Raw genomic sequence first — 26,767 nt, forward strand, 5'->3', positions numbered from 1 at the left:
TGGGTGGGGGTGGCAATGCTCAGTACAGCAATGAAATACTCTTGCCTTAATTAAAATTACAGGGAAGGGGGAGACTCAGCTATGTTCAAAGGTGCCTTTCATCAGGACAATTTTGGCTTGTATTGTGTGTGTGTGTGTGTTTGTGTGTGCGCGTAATGTTAAAATCCAATCTTTTTTAAAAAATATCAATAACCTTTAATAGTGTTGCTATATTGAAAAAAAGTTTTATGAAAATATTTCTGACCTATTTTTCACTCCCACCAAAGGCATGTAAAATATGCATGGAGAAATATCAATAATTTATTGGGAAATTGCAGTAACTGTTATTATTGAGATAGACAATAATTCAGGATCATCATATGACTCAAATTTGAATTAGAAATAAACAAAATGACTGTATAGTGTCATATAAGAAACCTATCTACAAATATTGTTGTCTCTTCAGCTATTTATAGTCAATACCTATTGCAGAATTATGAAGAACTTTAGAAACAAAACCACAAAGGAACATAGCAATTCTCCTTCCTATTAATTCTTGAACAGTTTCCTGCACTTACATCATAGTTGGAATCATTTCTGGTCCTCCCTTTTTAACCTCCCTTTCATATTTCATCAGATATTTCCATTTTTCCCCTTACTCTAAAAACAAAGAAACGAATAAAAAGCTGCCATCAGCAGAGGAAAATATATTAATATCAGTTCATACATATTAAGAAATGGGTTATCTTTATAGGAACTGAGAGAATCTGAGAATTCAAACTTTCTTTAATCCATCAAAAAACACATAATGTTGCCTGTATGCAATTACCAATATATTATCCTTTTAAAAATTGGGATTCATGTGTACAACTTGTAGCATGTATGTCGTATATATTCACACTATTACCTGAGTGTGAATTAGTCCATAGATCCCTAATTCATGATGATCAATCTTTCCAAATGTATCTAATATGTAAAATACTTTAACAATGTTTCCTGAGACAGATTGTCTCAAATTAAGAGTCCCCAAACTCATTCACAGTACCTTTTCAAATTAATGACCAGTTCAAAGCTGCACAAAGATGATGTTGTGTTGAAAGAAACAGAGTTAAAGATGCACTGTTGTTTTGTTACTTGTTCTTAAAATATAACCAGACTGAATTACAGGTTGGATAAATATTACCCTTATACTGTATCTCAATTGTTCAACCCCACAAATGATAGACCAGAAATGGAGACAAATTGCTGCTGATTTGCTTCAACAAACTTACTTTTACTTCTACCCACCACTAAGGAAAAATACTTGTGCAGAGTAGTGCTTACAAACAGGCCCCTAAATCACATGTAATGCTAATCCACAATTTGAGTTTTTTGTTTAATATGATGCACAAGCCCACCCTAACAAAGAAACTATGAATTATAAATCACAGTGAATGGATCTGTGCATCATACAAAGCTAAAAATAAGCCACCCTATCAGTTAATAAATACGTGAAAGTGAGGTGCTTTAGTCTCAGGATCAGTAAAGCAGCAGAAAAAGCCAAACTCCCTAGCTTGTTCTTATGTTAGATGTGGTAATCCTCCAACAATTAGGACGTCCTCTGCCCCCAAATGAGATTAAGGGCAGTATTACATCAACCTATAGTTTTTCACAACAGCAAACAAATACCCAGGCATTATTCTTCTTTAGGGAAATGGGAAACTATCTGAAGCACTTTCTAACTTCGAAGTTTTCCACGAAGAAGTAAAATGCTGATCCTGGGTATGCAGGTTTCCTCTGGATTTAGGTGTACAATCAATGCATGTTTTACTCTTTGGAATGGGCTGGAAAAAAGATGGAAGGGTGTTGAATCCCAGTGTGCAAATTTTCAACACAAATTCTTATCAATCCGGGACGATTCATCACCCAACTCTGGTCAATGATTACAAGAAAAGGAAAAGGCATAGGGAAAAAAAACACAAATCCATCCTCCCACATTTAAGATATAGTGTTTAAGATACATGCACACAACAGGCACCCATACATGGATGGATAAACTCACTATAGAACTATAAGAGGAATCTGTTAAAGTGGACCCATATCACTAATTTCACTTTCTTTCAAAAAATTACACTGAATTCACAGCCCAGGGGCTGACTGCTTTCTTTCTCAGTCTGTGGCACAGATAGGGATCATTGAGAGGAAGCTTTTGTGGCCAACGTGGCCACACAATGCTGCTGAAAGCTCGGTGACATGGATGAGTTACAGCCCAGCCTCTGGTGCTGCAGCTTGACTGAGCTGTTGGTCTCGTTCTCCACAATCCAGGGGTCTTGGCTTGCCATGCTCCGGCAGCTAGTGTTAGCACAGCATGTCCGCTCCCCCACGAGGCTGCTGCTCTGCTCTGCCAGGAATTTGTTATGGTTCAGCTGGGACAATTCTGGAGTTTGCTCCTGCAGGGTGGTAGCTATGTGGTTCAGGAGATCAGTGAAAAACTCTGAGACACCTTCATATCCTGAAAGTAATGAAGAAGTCAGGCGATAAAACATTAGCTATGGCTACCGTTTTCTTGTTAAAGTTCTCTTCCCCCTTCATACGCAAGAAGATGGCACATCACTTTTAACGATAATTCACCAACTTGTGTGCTCTACTTCCTGGAAATATCACTTTTTTTTCTTTTAAAAATGTCTTTAAAACGTCTCCCATATTTTATTTCTCTGCCCCCCAAAACTGTTAAGTGCTCTTTTTAAAAGTACAAAAGTTTTGAACAAAGGAAGCTCTAAGAGACTGTTTCCTTTCTCCTGATCAATGTCATTGATATTAATTGGTGCATGACTGCTACAGAGATAGGCACAGAACTCAGATTAGATGGAAAGATTCACTGGGGGATTAAAAACCTTGCTTCTCCAAAGGTGATGCTACAATATAGTGATATAAACCACATTGCCAGATTCCTGCAATGCTTTTAAGAGATATTCTTATTTTTTTTCCAGAGAAATGATAATTCCTCTTGACACAGTAGGATAAACATACTATGGAGAGAAACCTGGACATTTTTAGACACAATGGCAAGAAATGTTAATCTAAATACAGGAGAGACGTATCCTGAACTTTTTGTTGTTATTAGTTAGTTTAATTCAAAGAACTAACTTTCCATTTTCAATCAAAGTCTTATGCTGCCCTTCAATTTAGCATTATATATTGTCCCATTCCACCTCTTATTCTCAGGAACAGCTCTTCTCAGGAGGAAGTACATTGTATGTAAAATGAAATTTGTTGTACATAAGTGCTTCTTGTAAAATCGTTTAATGTAATGAATATCTTATTGCGTCATGCTTGTTAGAAATATATTTGCTGTTGTAAAAGGTGTACATGAGCCCTGTACACACAGTGCAATGCGATCATTTGGAATTTATTGGGATGCTGCAATGCAACAGAAGTCATTTTAAGTGCCTTGTGAAGCCAATTTCAATGGAAGGACCACTTAGCTTTGGGGCAGTAACATTTTTGTATGCAAGAGGCCACCAGGTTGAGACTTAATGTCTCAGAAGCTGAATCATTCCCCAATCCTTTTTAAAAGCAAGGAAAATGATAGTATTAGCAGATGTCTCCTGTGAGAAAATAGATGATTTAATTTTCTGAAGAAAATTAGAATGAATTTGCTCTGCAGAATTTTGAGCGAACACTCAGTGAAAATAGGAAAGAACAGCTTGGAAGCCCAAGACCAAATAGTACCTCTAATGAATGCATTTCTACTGACACTAAAATCAAACTGAAACCACACCGATTTGGGAGAATAGGCTGGGTTTGTTTTTGTGAAACACATCTCAAGAATCTAACATTCTTGTTCATATCTTAAACAGATTAACAGCAGAGCTCTTCTGAAATGTTCTTGAACTTCAATATATACTTTTTAAAAAGATATGTTTTTAAAAACCTAGCATTTCTTTTGCTTCCGTTCATAGTTTGGTATAATTCAGTTTTTTAATGTGATAAATAAATAAAAAAGAGCCTTGGTAGTACAAGGGTTTAAGGCACCCTGTTATTAAGCTGCTTAAGACCAGCTGCCTGCAATTACTGCAGGGTTCGAATCTCGCCAAGGCTCAAGGTTGACTCAGCCTTCCATCCTTTCTAAGGTAGGTGAAATGAGGACCCAGTTTGTGGGGGCAATAAGCTGACTTTGTATAAATATACAAAAGGATGAAGGCTATTGCTGAGCACATTGTAAGCCGCCCTGAGTCTTCGGAGAAGGGCGGCATATAAATCAAATTAAAAATAAATAAATAAATAAATAAATAAATAAATTAAATAGTTTTGCAGCCTGTATTTCTTAGAGTACCAATTTATTTGTAGACCAAATGAAATCTATAGAAAAGTAGCTGGTTTTCGACTGATGAAAAGTCGCCCAAGATCTGGGAGTGCCCAACTTAATGTTACTAGAGAAACCAAATGGATCTAAATTGGATAGTAATTGATCATATCTAGAGGCAGCCAGTTAGCTGAAAGGAGGAAAAAAGCTATTGTTAATTACATTACTAATGAAATCAGCTACAGGGTTGAAGACAATAAAAATATACTGTAGCAGTGAATAAAAGCAAAGTCTGCTTTCTGCATTAATTTACAGTTTCATAAGTACACTTTATGCAATCTTTCCACATCTTAAGTGTGCCTCAGATACACAGTTGGACACAGATGTCCTTAATGACAACCATGCTACTGCAGCATTATGAAAGTTGAGATCCACACCACTGTTAGGCACTCAGGTTGGAGAAAGTTAAACAATTTGTGATAACATATTACATCTGAATATGTGTTTTACCAAGTTACTATTACCTTATTAACTTTCCAATGTCAGCTTTACCTAGCATGATCAAAAACAAACCACAGAATTGCAGTCCAAAACATTCAAAAAACACAATTTGCCTGCAGTGTGTGTATATATACAGTTACCTTAAATGTACAAGTAGTCTTCAACTTACAACCACAATTGAGCCCAAAATTTCTGTGCTCAGCGATACATTTATTGAGTTTTGCCCCATTTTATGACCTTTCTTGCCACAGTTGTTAAGTGAATCGCTGCAGTTAAGTTAGTACACAGTTTTAAGTGAATTTGCTTCCCCATTGATTTTGCTTATCAGAACTGCTTATCAGAATGCAACTGTCATACATACGAATCAGAATTTTGATCTTGTGACCATGAATAGAATAGAATAGAATAGAATAACAGAGTTGGAAGGGATCTTGGAGGTCTTCTAGTCCAACCCTCTGCTTAGGCAGGAAACTCTAAACTACTTCAGACAAATGGTTACTTGATTAGTTTCCACCCATTGCTTCTTGTTCTGTCCTCAGGTGCTTTGGAGAATAGCTTGACTCCCTCTTCTTTGTGGCAGCCCCTGAGATATTGGAACACTGCTATCATGCCTCCCCTAGTCCTTTTTTTCATTAAGCTAGACATACCCAGTTCCTGCAACCGTTCTTCGTATGTTTTAGCCTCCAGTCCCCTAATTATCTTTGTTGCTCTTCTTTGCACTCTTTCTAGAGTCTCAACATCTTTTTTACAGTGTGGCCGTACCAAGGCATTACAAAGTCGTATTAACACTTCACGTGATGCTGCAAAGGTCATAAGTGTGGAAAATGGGCATAAGTCACTTTTTTCAGTGCTGCTGTAACTTTGAATGATCACTGAATGAACTGTTGTAAGTCGAGGACTACCTGTACTTAGAAGTGTAAGAGATCCATTGCATAATTTGAGCTTCTAACTCAATGGAGGATCTTACTCATGTAGATTACCTGTCTGCTCTTGAACTTGTTGAGGCAAGGATAAAATTCTGACAGAAGTGTTGATGCTGAACCTAGATCCAAAAACATGGTTCTGCTACTTTCTTCATCCATGTCTTGAGAATGAGTATATTTTAAAATTTTTAAAGGGGGAAGCCAGAGTTTGGAATCCTCAGGGTATCTCAAAAATACTTTTTATTATGATAGAAGTGGATGAAATCCTATTATTTGTATTTAATCTGATTTGATTTAATCTGATTTACATAATATATATAATGTATATTATGAAAGGACAATTCTGGGGCTTTGTCTGGGAAAAATATTCTGCACTCTTGCTTAAAATGAATGTTAACTTTGAAGTATGATATTTGTATTTTGGTGTATTGTATATATCAGTTTGCTCTCACCTGGAAATGCATTTATATCAATGACTGCATGCTGACCAGTCTGATTGTTAATGATAATGTCAATGCCAAAGAGAGAAATCCCCAAAGTCTGCCTTAGTGTCTTTGAGATTGCTCGGATAACGTCATCATTTGGTCTCTCGAACACCCCTTCTATTTTATCAAGCTGCAAAAGAAAGACAGAGAATGAAATTGTAGAGGGATATTAAATAAAAAACAGGTATCCTCGCATTTCCTCCAGACATGAAACACAGCATCTGCAGATACCACAGTTCAATATTTTAAAATGTCTGAAATCTTTCCAGAATGACAAAATCCCATAACTCTGGGGACAAAATGTCAACTCTAAGGTGGCAGGGCTAGCGGAGGCAGTAGACTGCATGGCAGCCAAAAAGGCAGCGATGCGGAGGGGCAAAGAAATGGGTGGGTGGGTGGGAGAGCTGAAGGCCCCCCTGTGGTCCTAAGTGCAGAGCTGCAAGAGCCCCAACTTTGGGGACTGGGCATAAGGACCATTCACCTAGAGACTGTGTAATTTTGATTGGTCACTGAATGAATGGTTCTTAACCAAGTATTATAATTCCTATGTTTCAAGGAAAAAAAAAACATTTTCAGATATGTTTGTGAAAGATTTTGGATGATTCTGAGCTTTTGCTTTCCTACAATAATTCCTAAAAATAAACCTGAGAAGAACAGTGTTAAATTGAGAGGCTTCTATTGGTAGAATCAGTGTTTGAAGAAAGAAGTCTAGAATACTTACTGCTGTTAAGATGGAAGAGGATTCTGGTTTTGATACATTGTGGCTGTTGAAAAATATTGACTCTCTATCTATAGATTGGAAATTAAAGGGAAAAAAATATAAGTTACAAACAAATCTGTAGAATTAAAAAAATTACATGCAAGTAACCAAAAATTGTTCTTAAAAGTTACATTCAAAATCACTACTTAAATCTTAAAAATATGTTAATCTACAAGCACTAGAGGGCACTATAAACCAGCAACTTTATCCATATTTTCAACAAATAAAATCCTTGATATTGACACCATTCCTATTTGTACTGAGCTCTAATCAATTGCCATAATGCAATGTCCTGGCTTCCATAATTGACGAGGAAATTTGTATAAAGGAGCAGAGCTTTTATCAGGCTTTTTATTTATTTATTTGAAACAATAACAAAACAAATTTTAAAAAATGGAAAAAATGGCAGGAGTTGCTGGAGAAGGGAAAAGATACCTGTGTTGATGCTTGCTTGCTTCAAAATAATAATAATAATAATTCAACAATGAAATAAGAAGAAGCATTGCCTTTTAAGAGATTGTGCTGCTTATGCCCAGTCACTGTAGACAGGTTGTTTGTGATCAGCGAAGAACATCTTGTACATCTACTTGGTCAGGGATGTCTGTAAGATAATTCAGCAGCCTACTGTTTGGGCTAATTTTTGTAAAGCTATTTTTCTGCTGCCACTTTGCCAATATATTTGCCTAGAACTCTGATTAACACTCCCCATGTTGACTTCCATCTCTTGGTCTGTGACTTACTATTTGTCCTATTCTCCTGGTATATATCTCCATTCCAAGCCCATTGGGAGATGCTGTGGAAGACATGACCCGGTGTCTGGAGGCTGTCACGGTCTGGATGGGGAGAAACAGGCTCAGACTTAACCCAAACCAGATGGAGTGGCTGTTGCTCCAGAGGCCAACTTCTCCATCTTTGACTTTATGGGGTTTTGCTTTGCTATGCACTCATGCCCCGGTCATTTCCAAATTAGGATACTGTAATTCATTCTACATAGGGAAACCCTTGAAGACCATCCAGAAATTTCGGGTGATCAAGAATGTATGTATTACAGCACGTATACCCAGAGGCCAGTTACAATATTGGCATATGACAGCTCTGCACTGGTTACTAGAAGGCTTGTCAGTGCAATTCAAAGGGCCAGTCACTGTAAAGCTGTATCCTCTGGACCATACTATACAGACCATTTCCCTCCCCCATATGGTTTTGGACTGTCCCATCTGAACTAGGGAGCACCTAAGGATCCCTGTGTATCACAAAATACAATGGGAGGTGACCTGACAAGGGATGTTCTCTGCAGCACACCTCCTTTGGAATTGATTGCCCCCTGAAACAAGGATGGCACCCATCCTTATGGTTTTTCAGAAGCAGGTGACTACATGGCTCTTCCAGAAGACCTCGAGGGATTATAGTCAGTGGCGCCAAACCAAATGTCAAATTAATTTGTAGTTATTATGTAAGAACTCTAATTTGGAGAATTAGATTATGAGTTTTATTATATAATTGATTTTAATATTAATTTTGCACGGTGTTTATGCAAGAAATCCTGTAAGCCACCTAGAGTCTGTTAGATTTCAAGTAGTAGATCAATCACATAGACAAATCAAGAAATCAAGAGTTTCTGATACTGCAGCCTATTTGCCCATGTAAATAATTAGTCATATCATTGATTCATTAGAAATAAGCAGAAGATGAATCATTTTCTAGCCATTGAATTCATGGTCCCAAGTTTCATTTCAGGTGATAACTGAAACATTAAAAAAATAAAGGTGTAATTTTTGGCTAAAGCGAAGTGTGCATTGGCACTAAAACTTATATGTATTTAAACTGAAAACTTGGATAAGGTTATAGGGTTTAACGAACCACTCTAAATAGTATTTGTTGATTAACAATATGAAACTACTTCCAATGTTTTCTATTACATTGCATAAGCTAAAAGAATACAAAAAAGGAAAGCATAAAGATACAAAAGGCAAGAGGAAAAGTAGATCACAAGTAAACACATCGTGAAAGGTAATTTTGGTAACATATTCACTCTTTCCTTCCATTCTCTTCCCCAATAATTATACACAATTTTAATATTTATGCTATGGTTTTATTACTTAATATTAAATATTTGAGATTTTTGCTAATGTCGCTTCGGAATTTTGTTTGTTGTTTTAAATTAGTCTCTTTTTCTAAAAGCCATATTCCAAATGTCTGAATATGCCTTGCTGGGAAATGCACTGTATATAAGCCTTTCTTGCTTAAATTTGATTAAATTTTTATTATGAATATATATTGTCAGTTTTGTTATTGCTGCCCCAATCTTGCATTGTTGGCACAATGGGACTTTTCCAATGCTGTCATTGTTGCTATTGTCAGCATACAAGTAAAAAAGTATCAAACTTATTAAATTATATTTTCTGGAATTATTCCCAAAATTGTAGGAAATTCAAAACATCCCAATTGAGTGCACCTGACAGCCTTATTATTTCTGAATTTGGGTAAGATTCTTTAAAAGTCACTGATATTAATGGGTATTGCTACAATGTAGAAAACAGAAGTCAAAAATTAATTATGCATTGTATGAAGAAAAAAATCTAAAATAAATATTCATCTTGCTAAAATCTATCGTTGTAACTTCAAACGGTCACTAAATGAACTGTTGTAAGTCAAGAACTATCATACATCTATTTTGAATGTGACCATTCCACAATGGAACTTTTTGAAAGTACTGAAGGAATGTAGGAATAATTTTATTATTAAAAAGCTATCATTCAATTAATGGAAGAAACAGTTTTTAAATATATTATTCAGTAGATAATCCCTCTGTTTATCTACCACATTTAAATTTTAGTTGAATAATGTACTGAACTGAAGAATATTTTAAGTGCTACATGCATGCTGAATATCTAAACAAAAAACAAAAGCAGGATTATTTGTTTGAACAGGAGACTACTAGGAATAATCACAACTGTAGTCTATGATAAAGTAAAAAAATTACCCTGCAGCATTTAGTGACAAACCTTAAGAAAATACATGTACACTAGGAATTGAACTGAACTCAAAGAAAACTAAACTTTTCATACCAATTTTAATCATTTTTCATATTATGGTTTGTTATCTTGATGTGTATTTATTTTTAGAATTTGTGACTTTGGCAAATATCTTTTTAAAAATATTTCATCTTGTTATTTTGCATAATTGGCTTTGGATAAAATATTTATAAATCAACACAGTGATTCAACATAAACAGTTAAATAAAAAGCAGACCTATTACAGTTTCAAAAATGTTTTGTTCATAGGGAGTAAAGAAAATAAATAAATGAAATCACAGAACATTTTAACTCAGGGCATTTATCTTAAAAAATATATCATAATCAGACCATCTAGATATTATGAACCAATGTAATAATTTCATTAGTATGATTCCAAGCAAATAGCATATGAATAAAATATCAAAGCCTTCAAGAAAGATCATAATATGGTCAATCAATCAATCAATCAATCATATTTATATAACTGCCCTTTTCATAAATTGTGATTCTGGGCCAGGGGTGGGTTCTACTTACCTTTACTACCAGTTCGCATCGCGCCCGCTCGTGCTCTTCTGCACATGCGCAGAAGCTTCTGCGCATGCCCAGATCACCTATGATGATGTCTGGGTCAGTGGACGGAGCCTCCCGCCGGTTTTACTACCAGTTCTTGTGAACTGGTCTGAACCAGGGGCAACCCACCACTGCTCTGGGCGCTTACAATAAAGTTCAGGTAGAATGTACATATCATGCAGAGAAGAATTTTCCAAATTTCTTAAGAGGAAGAGTTCAGTGGAGATGGTCAGGGTCAAGTATCAAATAGAACTTGAAACCAACTGCATCTAGCAAAAGATTTATGATGCCATAATCTTAAAACCTCTGTGGAAGCTAGACAGAATTAAAAACATGTAGGAGTTCCTAGTCAAAACAATCTCTTCTGCTTGCATCTTGACTTGCTTCTTTTAGGAAGAAGTCTGTGATGTCCTCCCCTTTTTCTCCAGTTTGAGATTAGTACTTTCGTACGTAAATCTGAATGTACATAGCAGCTGTTGGCAAGAACAGTTGCTATCTCCCAATGAAATTAGTGCTACAAGGGTTTGGGAGGATAAGGGTCAAATTAAAAAAATATCAAAAAATCCAAAAAGTCAGGGAAACACTGAGTTCAATCTTCTTCAACCTGATGTCCTCTACATGTTTTGGATCAGGTTTCACCAAAATGGAAAATGGTGTTCTTCAGATTTTCCCATTAGTACATCGTGTTGAATTACTATTCCCAAAGCTTACCAGAAATGCCTGCTGAGAAGTTCTTCACAGAGGGCCTCTTCACCACAGTATATGACTCCCCAACCACAAAGACTTTGTACAGGACAGCATTGTGGTTGATGAAACTTTGAATCACACATGGAGGTTGGATGGCTTTCAGGCCTTCCCGGTTGAATATGATAGCCATCTGAAAAATAAAGATATGACTTGCAATTACAGTCGTACAGATGAAAAATACATGTTTCACATAAACAAGCATTGTATTTGGTGGTTCCAGTAGCAGTATGCATAGCATGCATACATACATACAATTATTCGCTGCTGCCAGCATTAGTATACATTCAGATGGTTTTAAAAGGGATTGAACAAACTGATAAAAGATTGGGTTATTGGTGTTTATTATTCTTGATTAGAGACAGCAAAACTTAAATACAAGCTAATATAGGGAGCAGGAATGGAAGAACATTATTGCCTTCCTTTCTTTTTGTTGTGAGCCTCTTGAATGCAGTTGCTTGATCACTATAAAACACATAATGTTGAAGTGTTTAAGATACTGGCTTGGTCCAGCTGCATAAAAGCCAAGTATTCAGATAAACAGAAGATGCAGAACTGTGCTATCCAGTTGGAAACACTTGGCAATCTGTCTCTCCAACTTGCAGCTGATTTCTTATTTAGCCTTTCCTCCAAATTTAATTATGCTTGTCTACTGCTTCATTACGCCAAAGCATCTCAAAATGGTTTACAATAAAATACAGAATAAAGCAATTATGAAATGGGATGGAAATGGTAGTCATCATTCTACATGACCTTCACAGATCCTTTATTGGATCAGGATATTTCTCTTGGTCTTGTGAGAACTTTTGGCAGCATTTAGAAACATTGTCCATGTAATCTGTAGGGTCACCTATGTGGTGACCCTACACCACCTACGTTGGATGTAGAATAGTAAAGAATAGAATTTTTTATTGGCCAAGTGTGATTGGACACACAAGGAATTTGTCTTGGTGCATATGCTCTCAGTGTACATAAAAGAAAAGATATGTTCATCAAGAATGTACTCCACTTCAGTGCTCTCAGTGAGAATACAGGTAGTCTTCGACTTACAACCAAAATTGAGCCCGAATTTATGTTGTAAAGTGAGGCATTTGTTAAGTGAGTTTTATTTATTTATTTATTTATTTATTTAATTTTATTAGGCTTATATGCCGCCCTATCTCCAACGGACTCAGGGCGGCTCACAACAATAAAACCACAATCCATAATGCAAGTTAAAATGCCTAATTGAATCAGATACAATTAAAAACCCATAAAAAGCCCCATCAGTCCAGGCCGGGGGACTTGAATAACCAAGTTTTTAATTCGCGGCGAAAGGTGCGAAGGTCAGGGGCCAGCCGAAGCCCCAAGGGAAGTTGATTCCAGAGGGTGGGTGTGCCCAGAGAAGGCTCTACCCCTGGGGGCCGCCAGCCGACATTGTCTCGCTGACGGCACACTGAGCAGGCCCTCCCTATGGGCGCAAACCCATAGGCAGTTTTGCCACAGTTGTTAAGTGAATCCCTGTAGTTGTTAAATTAGTAACACAGTTGTTAAGTGAATCTGGCTTCCCCATTGACTTTGCTTGTCAGAAGGTTGCAAAAGAGGATCACATGACCCCGGGACATTGTAACCGTCATAAATGTGAATCAGTTGTCAAACATCCAAATATAAATCACGTGATCGTGGGGATGCTGCAATGGTCATAAGTGTGAAAGATGGTCATAAGTAACTTTTTTCAGTGCCATTGTAACTTCAAACAGTCACTAAATAAAGTGTTGTAAGTCAAGGACTATCTGTATCCAGTTTGGATCACTGGGGCGAGGAAGTTGACAATTCTATAGTTTCTCCAATGAAAACTTCACAGGGTTTGGTGCTCTCCCCTATGTTATTTAACATGTCTGTGAAACTACTGAGATCATCTACCAAATTGAGATGAGATGCCTTTGTAGATGACCCAGAAGTTGCAGCTAGTTCATAAGTGGCAGTTGAACCAATGACAGAGTAACTCATCACTGCAGGTTGGCACCATTGTCAAAGTCTTCCCACTAGTTGCCAGTAGGCTTCTGGTCTCAACTCAAAGTGCGGATGATAAACTATAAAGTCCTATGTAGCATTGCACTATGTTAGAGAAGGCATTTCTTTGCCATACTTAAACCCATTCATGAAGTAGAAACATTGTGAGAAGATCCCTGAGACTACCTTCCCCCTGCCCCTGCACCCTCTTTAAGAAGACTAAGTGACAGGACTTTTCTGTTATAGTTCCCATATTTTCAAATGCCTTTTAAAAATATTCAAATGCTGCCTGGAGGCTGTGCGGGTCTGGATGGGGAGGAACAGGCTCAGACTCAACCCGTCCAAGACCGAGTGGCTGTGGCTGCCGGCGTCCCGATATAGTCAGCAGGTGCCATCGCTGACTATTGGGGGTGAATCTTTGCCCCCCACAGAGAGGGCTCGCAATCTGGGTGTCCTCCTGGACGCACGGCTGTCTTTAGAAGAGCATATGACGGCCGTGGCCAGGGGGGCCTTTTATCAGGTTCGCCTGATCCGCCAGTTGCAGTCCTTTCTGGACCGGGATGCCTTGCGCATGGTCACTCATGCCCTTGTCACCTCCCGGCTGGACTATTGTAATGCTCTCTACATGGGGCTCCCCTTGAAGAGCACCCGGAGGCTCCAACTGGTCCAGAATGCGGCCGCGCGGGTGGTTATGGGCGCAACTCGTTGTGCCCGCATGACACCCCTCCTGCGTGAGCTGCACTGGCTCCCAGTGGTCTTCCGGGTGCGATTCAAGGTGTTGGTTACCACCTTTAAAGCGCTCCATGGCATAGGACCCGGGTACCTTCGAGACCATCTTCTGCCACCAATAGCCTCCCACCGACCAGTCCGTTCCCACAGAGAGGGTCTCCTCAGGGTGCCATCAGCCAAGTTATGTCGGCTGGCGACACCCAGGGGGAGGGCCTTCTCTGTGGGAGCCCCAGCCCTGTGGAATGAACTGCCCCCGGAAATATGTAAGATCTCCGACCTCCGGGTGTTTCGCTGCACACTGAAAACGCTGTTGTTCCGCCAGGCAGGGCTATCAATATAATAATTTTAAATTGGGGTTTTTTAATTTTTGGGGTTTTAAATCGGCCAAATTTATTTAATTATTTTAATTTTTAATCATTGTTGTGTCCTGCTTTTAAATTGGCTGTACACCGCCCTGAGTCCTTCGGGAGAAGGGCGGTATAGAAATAAAATTATTATTATTATTATTATTATTATTATTATTATTATTATTATTATTGTTGTTGTTGTTGTTGTTGTTGTTGTTGTTGTTATTATTATTATTATTATTATTATTATTATTATTATTATTATTTTCTTCATAGGCTTTTGTAACCCCCTCCCCTCTCCCCCTGCCATTTTGTAAAGCTGTCAATATCCTATTCCATTTTTTTTTTTTACCCAAGTCGTCATTATTTAATGGCAATCATCTTGGGGTATTTATTCATTCTATGTCTTTCTCTTTTATGTTCTATTTTGACAAATGCTACCTAAAACCTGTGCATTAGGATGGATTATAAAACTGCAAATAAATAAACAAATGATAGACAGATGGGTATGAGTATGTATAAACTGGCCTTCAAAAAGAGAGAAAAACAGATTTGCAATATTAATGAAGCCATAAGGCTATGAAGAATGACTTCTATGTATGCATGAGAGACAACAAGAATAAAACCTCCTTACTTTTCCTTGAAGTTTATGAATCAAACTCACAGATAGACTACTATAGTTTTTTTCTTAATTCCCAGCCAAAGCAGTTTTTCTAAATACACATTATGTGAAATCTTGTACAAATACTTACCTCATGAGAGTTGGTTCCATGGGCGACTCTTGTCTTACAAACTTCAGTAATAAAAAAAGTAAACCGTGAGTCAGTACAAAAGAATATACACAGAGCACTTCAGTACCATTTGTAACAACTAACTCTATTGATTTTGCTAATCTACCCAACTGAATGATATTCGCCCTATGGCTGCCCTTCCCTTGAAACCAGCATTCTCTTATCTGGTGCTGATACTTCAACTCTTGGATTATCCAGGATGGCATCAAAGAGGACAAGCAAGTTCTCAAAAGGAATGGATAATCTAGGGTCCATTGATGGAGTCTGGCACCAGCACTTTCCATTATTATCTATTCAATTGTATTTATATTCCTGTCTTTCCTCTAAGACAGTGTTTTTCAAATGTACATTAAATTTAAGAAGTGTGAATTTCAAGCATGCTAGTTAGGGAATTCTGAGAGTTGAAGACCACAAACTTTTTAATATAAAACAAGTTGAGAAACGCTGCTCTCAGAGATGGAGGCAGTTTACACAGGGATCTTCTCTAATCTTATTCCCACAATTACCTTGTCAGATTGACTTGTCTGAGAAACGGAAACTGACCAGAAGTAATACAGTAAATGTCTTAGTTAAGCTGGGGACTTGAATTTGGATGTTCCCAATTAGTTCATCACTTTAGCTGCTACACTACACTGTATTATATGCAGCCACTGTATCTTCTTCAAGAACTTGTCACTATAATTCAGTGACAAACTGTTGAAGTTCTTGAACTTTTTAAATGAATAGATGGGTTAAGTCTTTGATAGCTGTGCTAATTCTATTGGAATTAATACACCTGTTATTTATTTAAAAAGATCTTTCCAAATAAAACAAAATGAAAAGGGATGGCTTTTTGGGGAGTGGCATCTGAAATATAGAAGAGCACTGCTAGAGGAATTTGCCTTATTTAATCATTATTATTATTATTATTATTATTATTATTATTATTATTATTATTATTATTATTATTATTTATTAGATTTTTATACCGCCCCCTCTCCCGAAGGACTCGGGGCGGTGCACAGCCAAAGTTAAAAACATACAATATAAACAATTAAAATACGTTTAAAACAGAATTAAATCTAAAATGGCTCCCCAATTTAAAATGCCTTACCCATACCCCTATAAAAAGACGAATTTAAAATTTAAAAATTTAAAATTTCCATATTTAAAAAGGGGGAAGATTTAGGCCAGGCCAGCTTGATAAAATAGAAAAGTCTTAAGCGCGCGGCGGAAGGTGCGCAGATCCGGGATCCTACGTATCTCCGGGGGGAGCTCGTTCCAAATCGTAGGTGCCCCCACAGAGAAGGCTCTCCCCCTAGGGGCCGACAGCCGACATTGTTTGGCCGACGGCACCCGGAGGAGCCCCTCTCTATGGGAGCGTACTGGCCGGTGGGAGGCTATTGGTGGTAGCAGGCGGTCCCGTAAATAACCAGGTCCTAAGCCATGGAGCGCTTTAAAGGTGATAACCAGAACCTTGAAGCGCACTCGGAAGACCACCGGGAGCCAGTGCAGCTCGCGCAGGAGAGGTGTCACATGGGAACTCCATGTCGCTCCCATCACCACCCGCGCGGCCGCACTCTGCGCCAGTTGGAGCCTCCGAGTGCACCTCAAGGGGAGCCCCATGTAGAGAGCGTTGCAGTAATCCAGACGAGAAGTAACGAGGGCATGAGTGACTGTGTGTAGGGAGTCCCGATCTAGATAGGGACGCAACTGGCGGATCAGGCGAACCTGATGAAAAATCCTCCCGGACACGGCCGTCACATGCTCTTCTAACGACAGCCGTGAATCCAGGAGGACACCCAAGTTGCGAGCCCTATCCGTGGGGGCCAATGATTCGCCCCCAATAGTCAGCGATGGCATTAGCTGACTATATCGGGACGTCGGAAACCACAGCCACTCGGTCTTGGATGGGTTGAGCCTGAGCCTGTTCCTCCCCATCCAGATCCGTACGGCCTCCAGGCACTGGGACATCACTTCAAGGGCATCGTTGGGGTGATCCGGGGTGGAGATGTACAGCTGGGTGTCGTCAGCGTACTGATGGTACTCCACCCCAAAACCACGGATGATCTCGCCCAGCGGCTTTACATAAATGTTGAACAAAAGGGGCGAGAGGACCGATCCCTGCGGCACCCCACATATGAGGGGCCTCGGGGTCGACCTCTGCCCCCCTGTCAACACAGACTGCGACCGGTCGGAGAGAAAGGAGGAGAACCACCTTAGTACGGTGCCTCCCACCCCCAACTCTTCCAACCGGTGCAGCATGATACCATGGTCGATGGTATCAAAAGCCGCTGAGAGATCTAACAGGACCAGGACAGAGGAGCAGCCCCTGTCCCGAGCCCTCCAGAGATCATCAACCAACGCGACCAATGCCGTTTCCGTGCTGTATCCAGGCCTGAAACCCGACTGGAACGGATCCAGATACGACGCTTCATCCAGATACTGGGGAAGCTGTCCCGCAACCACACTCTCAACAACCTTCGCCACAAAACGAAGGTTGGAGACTGGACGATAATTAGCCAATATTGCCGGGTCCAGGGAAGGCTTCTTGAGGAGGGGCCTCACCACCGCCTCCTTAAGGGCGGCGGGGAAGACACCCTCACCCAATGAAGCATTTATAATCCCCTGGAGCCAGCCTCGCGTCACCTCCCGGGAAGCCAGCACTAACCAGGAGGGACACGGGTCCAACAAACATGTGGTCGCGTTCAATCTACCCAGAATCCTGTCCACGTCATCTGGGGTCACAGGATCAAACTCATCCCAGATAACAGTCTCAAGACCTGCCTCCGTCACTCTCGCTGGATCTACCCAGTCAGAGTCCAGACCTTCCCGAATCTGAGTGATTTTGTCATACAGATACTGAACAAAGTCCTCGGCTCTTCCCTCCAAGGGGTCCTCCCGCGCTTCCTGGTGGAGCAGGGAGCGGGTCACCCTAAACAGGGTGGCCGGGCGATTATCTGATGACGCAATAAGAGCAGCAAAATGCGTACATTTTGCTGCTTTTATCGTCACTAGGTAAGTCCTAATATGGGATCTAACCAGTGTCCGGTCCGATTCAGAAAGACTAGCTCTCCAACTACTCTCTAGGCGTCTTTTCCGGCGCTTCATCTCCCTCAGCTCCTCGGTAAACCAAGGAGCAAGGCGAGATCCGCGCCGGGTCAGAGGCCGCAAAGGCACGACTCGATCCAGGGCCCCAGCGGCCGCCCTATCCCAGGCGGCCACTAGGTCTCCAGTCGAGGCGTGAGCCAGAACCTCAGGAATTGGCCCAAGCTCCGTCTGGAACCTATCGGGTTCCATCAGGCGCCTGGGGCGGTACCATCTTATCGGTTCCGCCTCCCTGCAGCGGGGTGCCGCGGTACGAAGGTCAAGGCGAAGGAGAGAGTGATCCGACCATGACAAGGGCTCGATGACTACATCCCCTATCTCAAGATCACTCAACCACTGTCCAGAGACAAAAAGCAAGTCCAGTGTGTTTCCCCCAGTGTGCGTAGGGCCATGAATTAGTTGGGTCAGATCCATGGCCGTCATGGAAGCCATGAACTCCCGAGCCACCTCAGACGTCTCGCCCACGGACGGCAGGTTGAAATCCCCCATGACCATAAGTCTGGGGGTATCAACCGCCACCGCAGCAATAACGTTGAGTAGCTCAGGCAGGGTTGCTGCCACGCGGCAGGGAGCCAGGTACGTGATCAGCAAGCCCATCTGAACCCCATGGCCCCACTTCACAAGGAGGGACTCACAACCAGCTGTCTGAGGTACAGTGGTCTCCCTGGGCCTAAGGCCTTCTCTAATAATAACCGCTACTCCCCCGCCCCTCCCTTGTGACCTCGGCTGATGGAATGCGCGGAAGCCTGATGGGCACATTTCTACCAGAGGGACCCCTCTGGTAATCTATTGACATTATTAGAGCCATTTAAATGATTGATAGTGTGCGATTCTCAATTTAAAATGAATACTTTCATTGTTCTATAGTTTAATATATTGATGTTGCATATTATTAACTTTCCCAGATAATTTATATTTACATTAATGTACAGTAGTACATTTAATATACTATAATAGATATACTATAATAGGATAGGGTAGGGTAGGGTAGGGTAGGGTAGGATTGGGATAGGGATTGAATACTTTATTGGCCAAGTGTGATTGGACATATAAGGAATTTGACTCTGGTGCATAAGCTCTCAGTATACATACAAACAACTATAAGATAATAGTACATCTAAGATTCATGTTAGTATAGCATACTTAAAATGCAAAAAATAGTTCTCAATGTGACAAAACATTACTCTGTAGTTTTTTTTTTTTTAATTTGATTTATATGCCACCCTTCTCCGGAGACTCAGGGCGGCTTACAATGCGCTAAGCAATAGCCGTCATCCTTTTTGTATATTTATTCAAAGTCAGCTTATTGCCCCCACAACTGGATCCTCAATTTACCTACCTTAGAAAGGATGGAAGGCTGAGTCAACCTTGAGCCTGGCGAGATTTGAACCTGCAGTAATTGCAGACAGCTGGTCTTAATAACAGGGTGCTTTAGACCACTGTACTACCAAGGCTCTATTTTAAATGGGCATTAGGGCCTTTTTCTAGTAAACCAACACCAACATTATACATATTGAAATAAAGGCAGACACTTCCAAAATAACTCTGATAATTCATCTGCAAAATAGCAGAGACAGAGAAAATGAAAAAGAGAAAATAACAGAAAGAAGGACTTTATGCACGATATGCACATATAGCCTTTACAGATTTTTATTTTAGCTATCTCCTGTGCAAGTCCTCTCCGTCCCCTCAAGAGTACTTAGCTAAATTGCATTGATTTCAGCAGTAGTGGAGGAAATGCTTTACAACTTTACTATTAAGTAAAATATAAAAACTGTTCACATACTGAATGGGAATGCAATTCCATTTTTTTCTATTTGCTTCAAGGTGTCTTCTCCACATGCATTTGTTAATTCCATAAATGGCGGAGAACAGATTCTGTCATCTGAAGAAAAGAGATAGAAAAAACAGTCCAAACAGTTTATAGATGTTTTCAGTTTATCCCAGTTCTTGCTTTCTATACTGTAAATATTCCTCAATTTTACTCTGCTCCTTTCAGCATTTTCTATAATACTGCCATCTGAGAAAGATATTTTGTGCATCCGGTTCATGAAAGCTTTGTATCTGTTAGTCCTTCTAACAAAACATTGTTGCTCATGTCCTTGCTCACACATAGTGCAATGGTTGTGTATACAAATCTAACTGAAAACTGTATCCAAGCAAAGTGACAAAAATTAATGAAAATTATCCCTAAAACCAATATTTAAGTCATATCAATTTTATCTTGTAACAATATTTGTTCCAAACACACAAGAAAAATGCTTAATATATCATTTCTGGAGAATCTACTGCAAACTGATGCCAGATATACAAGGACGTTATCATACAATGATACACTTATTTGCATCCAATTTTCTAATGCAAGTACATAAGTCATAGCATTTGTATAATGTCATCACACACATTATCATTTGCCTTGTGGATACGAGTGATAAGTTTAAACAACAAATCCATTAATTAGAATGGAAATAAGAAAACTCTCTATAAAAGTAGTTGGATCATCTGATTCAATAGCTTAAATATATACAGGTTGTACTAAAAGTCAGGCCCCATAGAAATTAAATTATTATATATACCGTGTTTCTCCAAAAAGATGACCCACCTTGAAAAGAAGCCCTATCACATTTTTGAGCGCATGCAATCAAATTAAGCCCCACCTACAAAATTAGCTCTAATTAAGAACCCACCCACCCCAGGGTGCAGGAGGTGGGCCAAGGCACAGAGGTAAAAAATAAGCTGGGGTGGGGATGGGAGGGGTGGATCTGCCCTACTTACCAGACCTCGCATACCCAGACATCTGCCTTGCCTTCTTCCACTTGCCGCCACTCACATGCATTGCCTTGGCCTCCGTTTCGCCTTCAGATGCCTTCCAGCAAGCATCTGAAAGCAAAACGGAGGCCGGAGCGATGCGTGTGAGTGGCAGCAAACGGCCACAGAAGAAGTGGGCCAGCAGCGGGCTCCTGTTGGGCAGGGCTGTTGGTGCCACCGCCACGAAGTGAGTCAATAATCAGAACCATCCAAAAAGAAGGCCTAGCCATTTTTTCGGGGGTCAAAAGAAAATAAGACCCGGCCTTCTTTTTGGAGAAACATCGTACTATATTACAATAAATGAGTTGCTTGCCACTTTATTCTAGCATACTGCTTTGATGCATCACATACTGCTTTGATGCATCACATTTGAATATTCCTAGTGTATTCCTAGTACATTTTCTCTGGAAAACAATATTTATATTAATGAATAAAATATTGTGATTGGTCTATGGGACCTTGGTATACTCTGTATATATTTAAAATATAAAAATAAACCCAAACTCAGCCGATTGGACCAGGAAGTTTTAGGTAACTTTCTTTCTTCAGAAATTGTAGAGAATCACAGATATAATCTTGGAAAAATTATGTGACTGCAGTTGAAAAAACATGATTTAAATCCAGGACAGGAAGAAAGTATTAGAAGGAAATTCAGATCAGTTCCGCCTGAGTAAGAGAAGGGAGGGAGGAAAGATGCTGTCAAGGCTTTCAAGATTTGGTAATTCTATCCTGTAAAAATAAAGTCCCAGTAATTCTGTGGAGTCTGTTTCCTGATCTGGCCTATATAGATAGTCCTCAATTTACAAGGGCAATTGGGACCAGAATTTCTGTTGCTAAGCAATGTGGTCATGGAGCACAATTGCATTGCTCAGTGATGGCAATCCCTGCAATCTTAGTTGCCAGTGAAGAAGTCAGTGCTTTTATGCTATTAAAATGATTAAAAATGAACTGCAGATCTAAATGTATTAAAGTTTCAGGCCTGCAGGCAGGTGCATCCAGATGGCGGAGTGAGGGTGAGGGTTCATTGGGGTGCAGGGGGGCTGCACTAGGGAGGGTGCACAAGAAGTGCAGCAACAGTGTATCAGTGAGGGTAAGGTAGGGCGCACAAGGCTGAAAGAGAATGCACAAGAGGCACTGCAGAGATTGAGGCAGCAAGGGACTGCATGAGAAACATCGCATGGAATGGGAAGGATGCATGAAGGTGTGTGCCAGAGGCATCATGCACACTGGCGAGGGCTGGAGAGGGTGTGAGGATGTACACAAGAGGTGCTGTGGGGGTTCGTGTGCATGAGGGTACAGTGCAGGTTGGGGAGGATGTGTAAAGAAGCATGGGGAGTGTCATGGAGGGTGCCTGAGGATGTGCAATGACATGGCATGAGCGCCAAGAATGGGGGAGACATACCTAAGTGACTTATGACCTTCCTTGCCCACTACCCAAATGACTTTCTGGGGAAGCCAGCAGGGAAGTTTGCAAATGGCAATCACATGATCATGAAATGCTTGAAAACCAGTCATAAGTGTGAACGGGTTGCCAATTACCCAGATTGTGATCTGGGTGCTGGGACAGGTGGAAATCAAAGGACAAGATCATTGTAGATGTCTGAATGTAAGTAGAAAGGAGAGAGATCATTTTATGGTTTTATTGTGGAGTTCTTAGACAGAGAGTCAAATATTGCACTTTGCATTTGATCTTCCCCCATTCAACTCTTTGGTTTATAGAATATCAACTAAAGGAATTCAAATGGATCCTGAAAGCTACAGTTCCTGACTACATAGAAATGTAAAGGATGTAGAACATTTCTGGGCTTTGCTTATTTTTATTTTAATCTATTAAAATGATTAAAAATGAACTGCGGATCTAATTGTATTGCAACTTTCAGGCCTGAGTTGCTTCTATAAGGTATGGAACTATGATACTGTTAATATAATTATATAATACATTAGAGAACCAGTTTTGTGCAATAGTTAAAATGTTGGTTTAGAAACAAGGAAACTGAGTTCCAGTCCTGCCTTAGGCATGAAAAACCAGCTGGGCTAGTCACTTTCTCAGCCCAGCTTATCACACAGGAATGTTATGGGAAACTAGGAGGAAGGAATATTGGTATGTTCACTGCTTTGAGTTGTATATGAAAAAAAAAATCTAAAACAAAAAAATGCTTGCAGAAAAGCCAACATTCCACTAATTGAGGCACTTCCAAGAAGGAAGCAGAGTTATCCATAGATACCTGTGGAATTTGGAAGTTCTGCAGAAAACACTATCTCTCACATCCTAGCAAGTCAAATGGGCACAATTTTTCTCTCATTTCAGTTTTCATATCATATATGTACTCCTGGTTCACAGAAAAAGCTTCCAGATGCTCAATCATGCAAACTTGAATATGACTTTTCCTACTCAATTTCTCCTTCCACAATACTGCAGCCAAGCAACTTGTCCTTTCTCCAGTGTTAGACCTTTCTGAGAGATCTGGAGCAGGGAGACAGATTGTAGACCAGATTAGAGTTCAACAGAAACGGTTGCATATGTCAGGGCTTGTATGGATGACCTCCAGGGAGATCAGACTGATTCTTCACCTTTTATTTTAAATGTTGGCAATCTGTTTCACAATGACCGTTTATATGATGCCCTTCTTTAAGGGAAGAAGTGTTGCGACTGTGCCATGACAACAGAGCTGCTGGACACAGAGGCACATTTAATACTCTGTGTTAGGTGGCAGAGTTCTGGAGGCTCAGGGTGACAGTAGATGTCAAAGATCAGTTTTCATCAAGAATGCTGCAAATATATATGCCACTTATACTCATAAAAGTTTGTATGTGAGTTACAGAGCTATGGGAACGGCATTAAACCAACTCTGTGATTAACCAATGGCTATTGCAACACTGATCTTCGTAGAGTAGGTGTATTTTATATCTACTTTGCATATGATGCCTTTGGGAACCAGCATTTCCCATCAGATCAGAACAGATGGAAAAGGTCAGCCTGGAAGACAGGCTGTTGCAAGTTCACAGAAAGGAATCCTTTCATGAAAAGTGGTTAACAACAAGGCCCCTTTCAACTACCACCTCATTTTGGCATGAACTCTGAGGAATGTACAATACCTGTAACACAGGCACACACACACATGGACACACCCCATCCCCCACAAGCCACTGTCTGAAGCAAGGCGATTGTTGCTTCGTGTGGCATAACTAGCTGTCAGTATTCAAATGAATGCTCATGGAAGAGGTAGCAATGGAAAGGGGCTTTTTTGGAGTGGGGGAGCATCTTTTAGCTCTCTCTTTTGGAACTATTTAACATTTAATGAGACTCAATTAAGTTTAAGGGGATTGAAGCTGGTGAGGCAGGATCCTCCAATTCTCATTTCACAGCCACACCAGAGAAAGCCATTTTGTAAACAAGGCATGATGGCGATAACCTTCAGTCCAGGAAATGTGTAGCCTGAAAGCTACTGTCTTAGAATGGCAGGAGGGATTGAAACTTTGGGGCTAACATGGAAGGTAGGATTAGTGCATGTTGTTAGAAGAAAGCTTGTATGTATGGTTTCTTAATTCGGTACAATAAATCTACTAATGTAACCTTCTTGAGTTTGCTTTAGGAAAGCAGAACAGGAAGAAACTCTTAAGTGCCATAGCTGATATAAAGCCTTGATAAATGCACTGTATGCTTTATGAGTTGATTTATGACTGGAAAATTGTAAGAGTACAGGAAGTTGCTTTTAACCAGTTCAGACTATTAGCTCGTCAACCCAATATTGTCTATTCTGACTGACAGATCTCTACATTCTTAATGAGATAAGCAATTGAAGCTGAAAAACTTCTAACTTCTGAAACAGATAGTCCACCACTGAATTAGTGTTAACTGAGTGCATTTAAAGAATGGTACTAGGTTTTAAGAGGCTTCTAGGCCCATGGGCTTGGTAAGCGAAAGCTCCAAATCCCTTGTGCCTTTTAGAGTAACATTCTGAGGGCCATTCTTTCATTAAGGCCATGTGACAATGAGATTGCTGTTGACCTAACTTGACATTTTCCCCAAGTGAGATATTTACTTATTAGTTGATGATACTGTTGAAATCACCAACATGAAAAAACAGCAGTAAATAGTCACCAACAAATCACTGATTAGTGATTTGCCCAATAAAATTGGGCAATCAATGAAATTAAATAATAAAATAAAGAAAGACAAACCCAAGCTGCACAAGCTCCAAATGCTCTCAGAAAAAGCTATTTTTTTTTTACCAACTTCCAGAATATCATTAGGGTGAGTGCCCCAATGGTTCTTGGCTACTAATGAGGCAACAATAATTGCCCTGAATCATAAATGACTATTAGCCATGATTCTATTAGTATACTAGAATACTCTAAAATACTAGACTATTAGTATGTGTTTGGCTGTCTGAAGTGTTTTATACAAAGATAGATAGTTCTTTGTAAACCTCAATGTGAATAGGTATAAACAAAAAATCTTGTTGCATAGGGTTACCAAACATTATAAACAATCTCCTCAACTCAATGACCACGAAAAGCACTATGTATGGAGTTTAATTTGACAATTTATATATTTAGATGCCTCAAGGGATTGAGGAGGAAAATTTTTGTATTGCTATAACCAGCAATCTACTGCAAAACTGCAAAAGAATTTACTTCATGTGGATTTATGCTGCCTAACAGAGAATCTGAAGTGTAATATTTTGTAACAAAAGAGAAAGTGCTGGCTATTTTTCAAAGAAACACAGCTAAATTCAACAAACAGGATACTTCTTACCATAGTCCAATATGGTTTTGTGTAAAGTAGGATTTGATTTATTAGACAATCTATTTCCTTTCTGTCTAAGTTATTTAATATCATTCTCTACACTCCAATTTATTTTCCTTTTGAACTGTTTACAGATTCAAATCTGCTCTACAGCCCACTTCCAACTATAGTTGGATGAAATCAAAGACATCTCTCAACATGATCATTCCAGAGGGGGAAAGTGAGCAAATGAGCTAATGTCTGTATTTCTGTACACATTACTAAAATCCCTTGCATTTTTAAAATTAGAATACCAGAACGATCTTAATTTATAAGGAATAAAGGAGTCAAAATATTGTCATTAGATTATAACATGAAAGATAAATGGATACTATGATCTAACACTGGACTGAAACCAAGGAAAGATATTATACATTTTAAATCATGTAACAGCAAAGTTTGGCATTTCTGGGTCAAACTGTTTAGATGGCTTGGTCGATTTGGCAAAGTACTATAAATGTATTCAAACATTCAGCTTTTAGAAAAGACTACATCTTACTGAGTAATATATTTGAAGATTGTTCTGTTTCAAATTGCAAATAAGAGGTCACTCACTAAATGCATCTCATTGAAAAAAACAAAACAAACCACCATAATTATATTGCTAATCAGAAAATAGGCTATACTTTTTGTATGGGATTTAAATTTATTTCTTATCAGGGAACATTCATTTATCAGATACTCTACCTGTATTCTGTTAGAAGCTGACACGTGTAATGAAGACAGCTCATTTTAATAAGCTAAATGTTCTCTTTCTTACATAGTTCTGATGCTGAATGTGGGGATTGACTCATTAATTAATAAGTTATTGGGACAGAATCTTAAATTGAATCATGATTTACTGTATGTCCCCCACCATTGTTCCAATAAAAAGGGCATTATTAAATAATGATTCTTTTGTTTCAGTGGAATTTCTGAGGGCAAGGAATATTCAAGTTTGCAATTACATAAATACATTAA

At 39.5% G+C, this 26,767-nt stretch overlaps 1 protein-coding gene across 1 annotated transcript in view; it reads right to left on the reverse strand.

Moving 5' to 3' along the window:
• Nucleotides 1–2,077: 2,077 nt before the first annotated feature.
• The window catches only part of ITPK1 (inositol-tetrakisphosphate 1-kinase), a 127,427-nt gene continuing 102,737 nt past the window's right edge, over nucleotides 2,078–26,767 (reverse strand). Inside the window, exons 5-10 of the mRNA XM_070931514.1 lie at nucleotides 19,997–20,095; nucleotides 15,085–15,125; nucleotides 11,232–11,397; nucleotides 6,895–6,962; nucleotides 6,141–6,303; nucleotides 2,078–2,470 (exon numbers count right to left, since the gene is read on the reverse strand). Of these exons, the coding sequence (XP_070787615.1) occupies nucleotides 2,151–2,470; nucleotides 6,141–6,303; nucleotides 6,895–6,962; nucleotides 11,232–11,397; nucleotides 15,085–15,125; nucleotides 19,997–20,095 (857 nt within the window). The 3' untranslated portion in view covers nucleotides 2,078–2,150. The remainder of the gene's footprint in view (nucleotides 2,471–6,140; nucleotides 6,304–6,894; nucleotides 6,963–11,231; nucleotides 11,398–15,084; nucleotides 15,126–19,996; nucleotides 20,096–26,767) is intronic.

Source organism: Pituophis catenifer, unplaced genomic scaffold (assembly GCF_029215685.1).
Source record: "Pituophis catenifer annectens isolate HBS135680 unplaced genomic scaffold, rPitCat1.0.hap2 SCAF_1, whole genome shotgun sequence".
Classification (NCBI taxonomy): Eukaryota; Metazoa; Chordata; class Lepidosauria; order Squamata; family Colubridae; genus Pituophis; species Pituophis catenifer.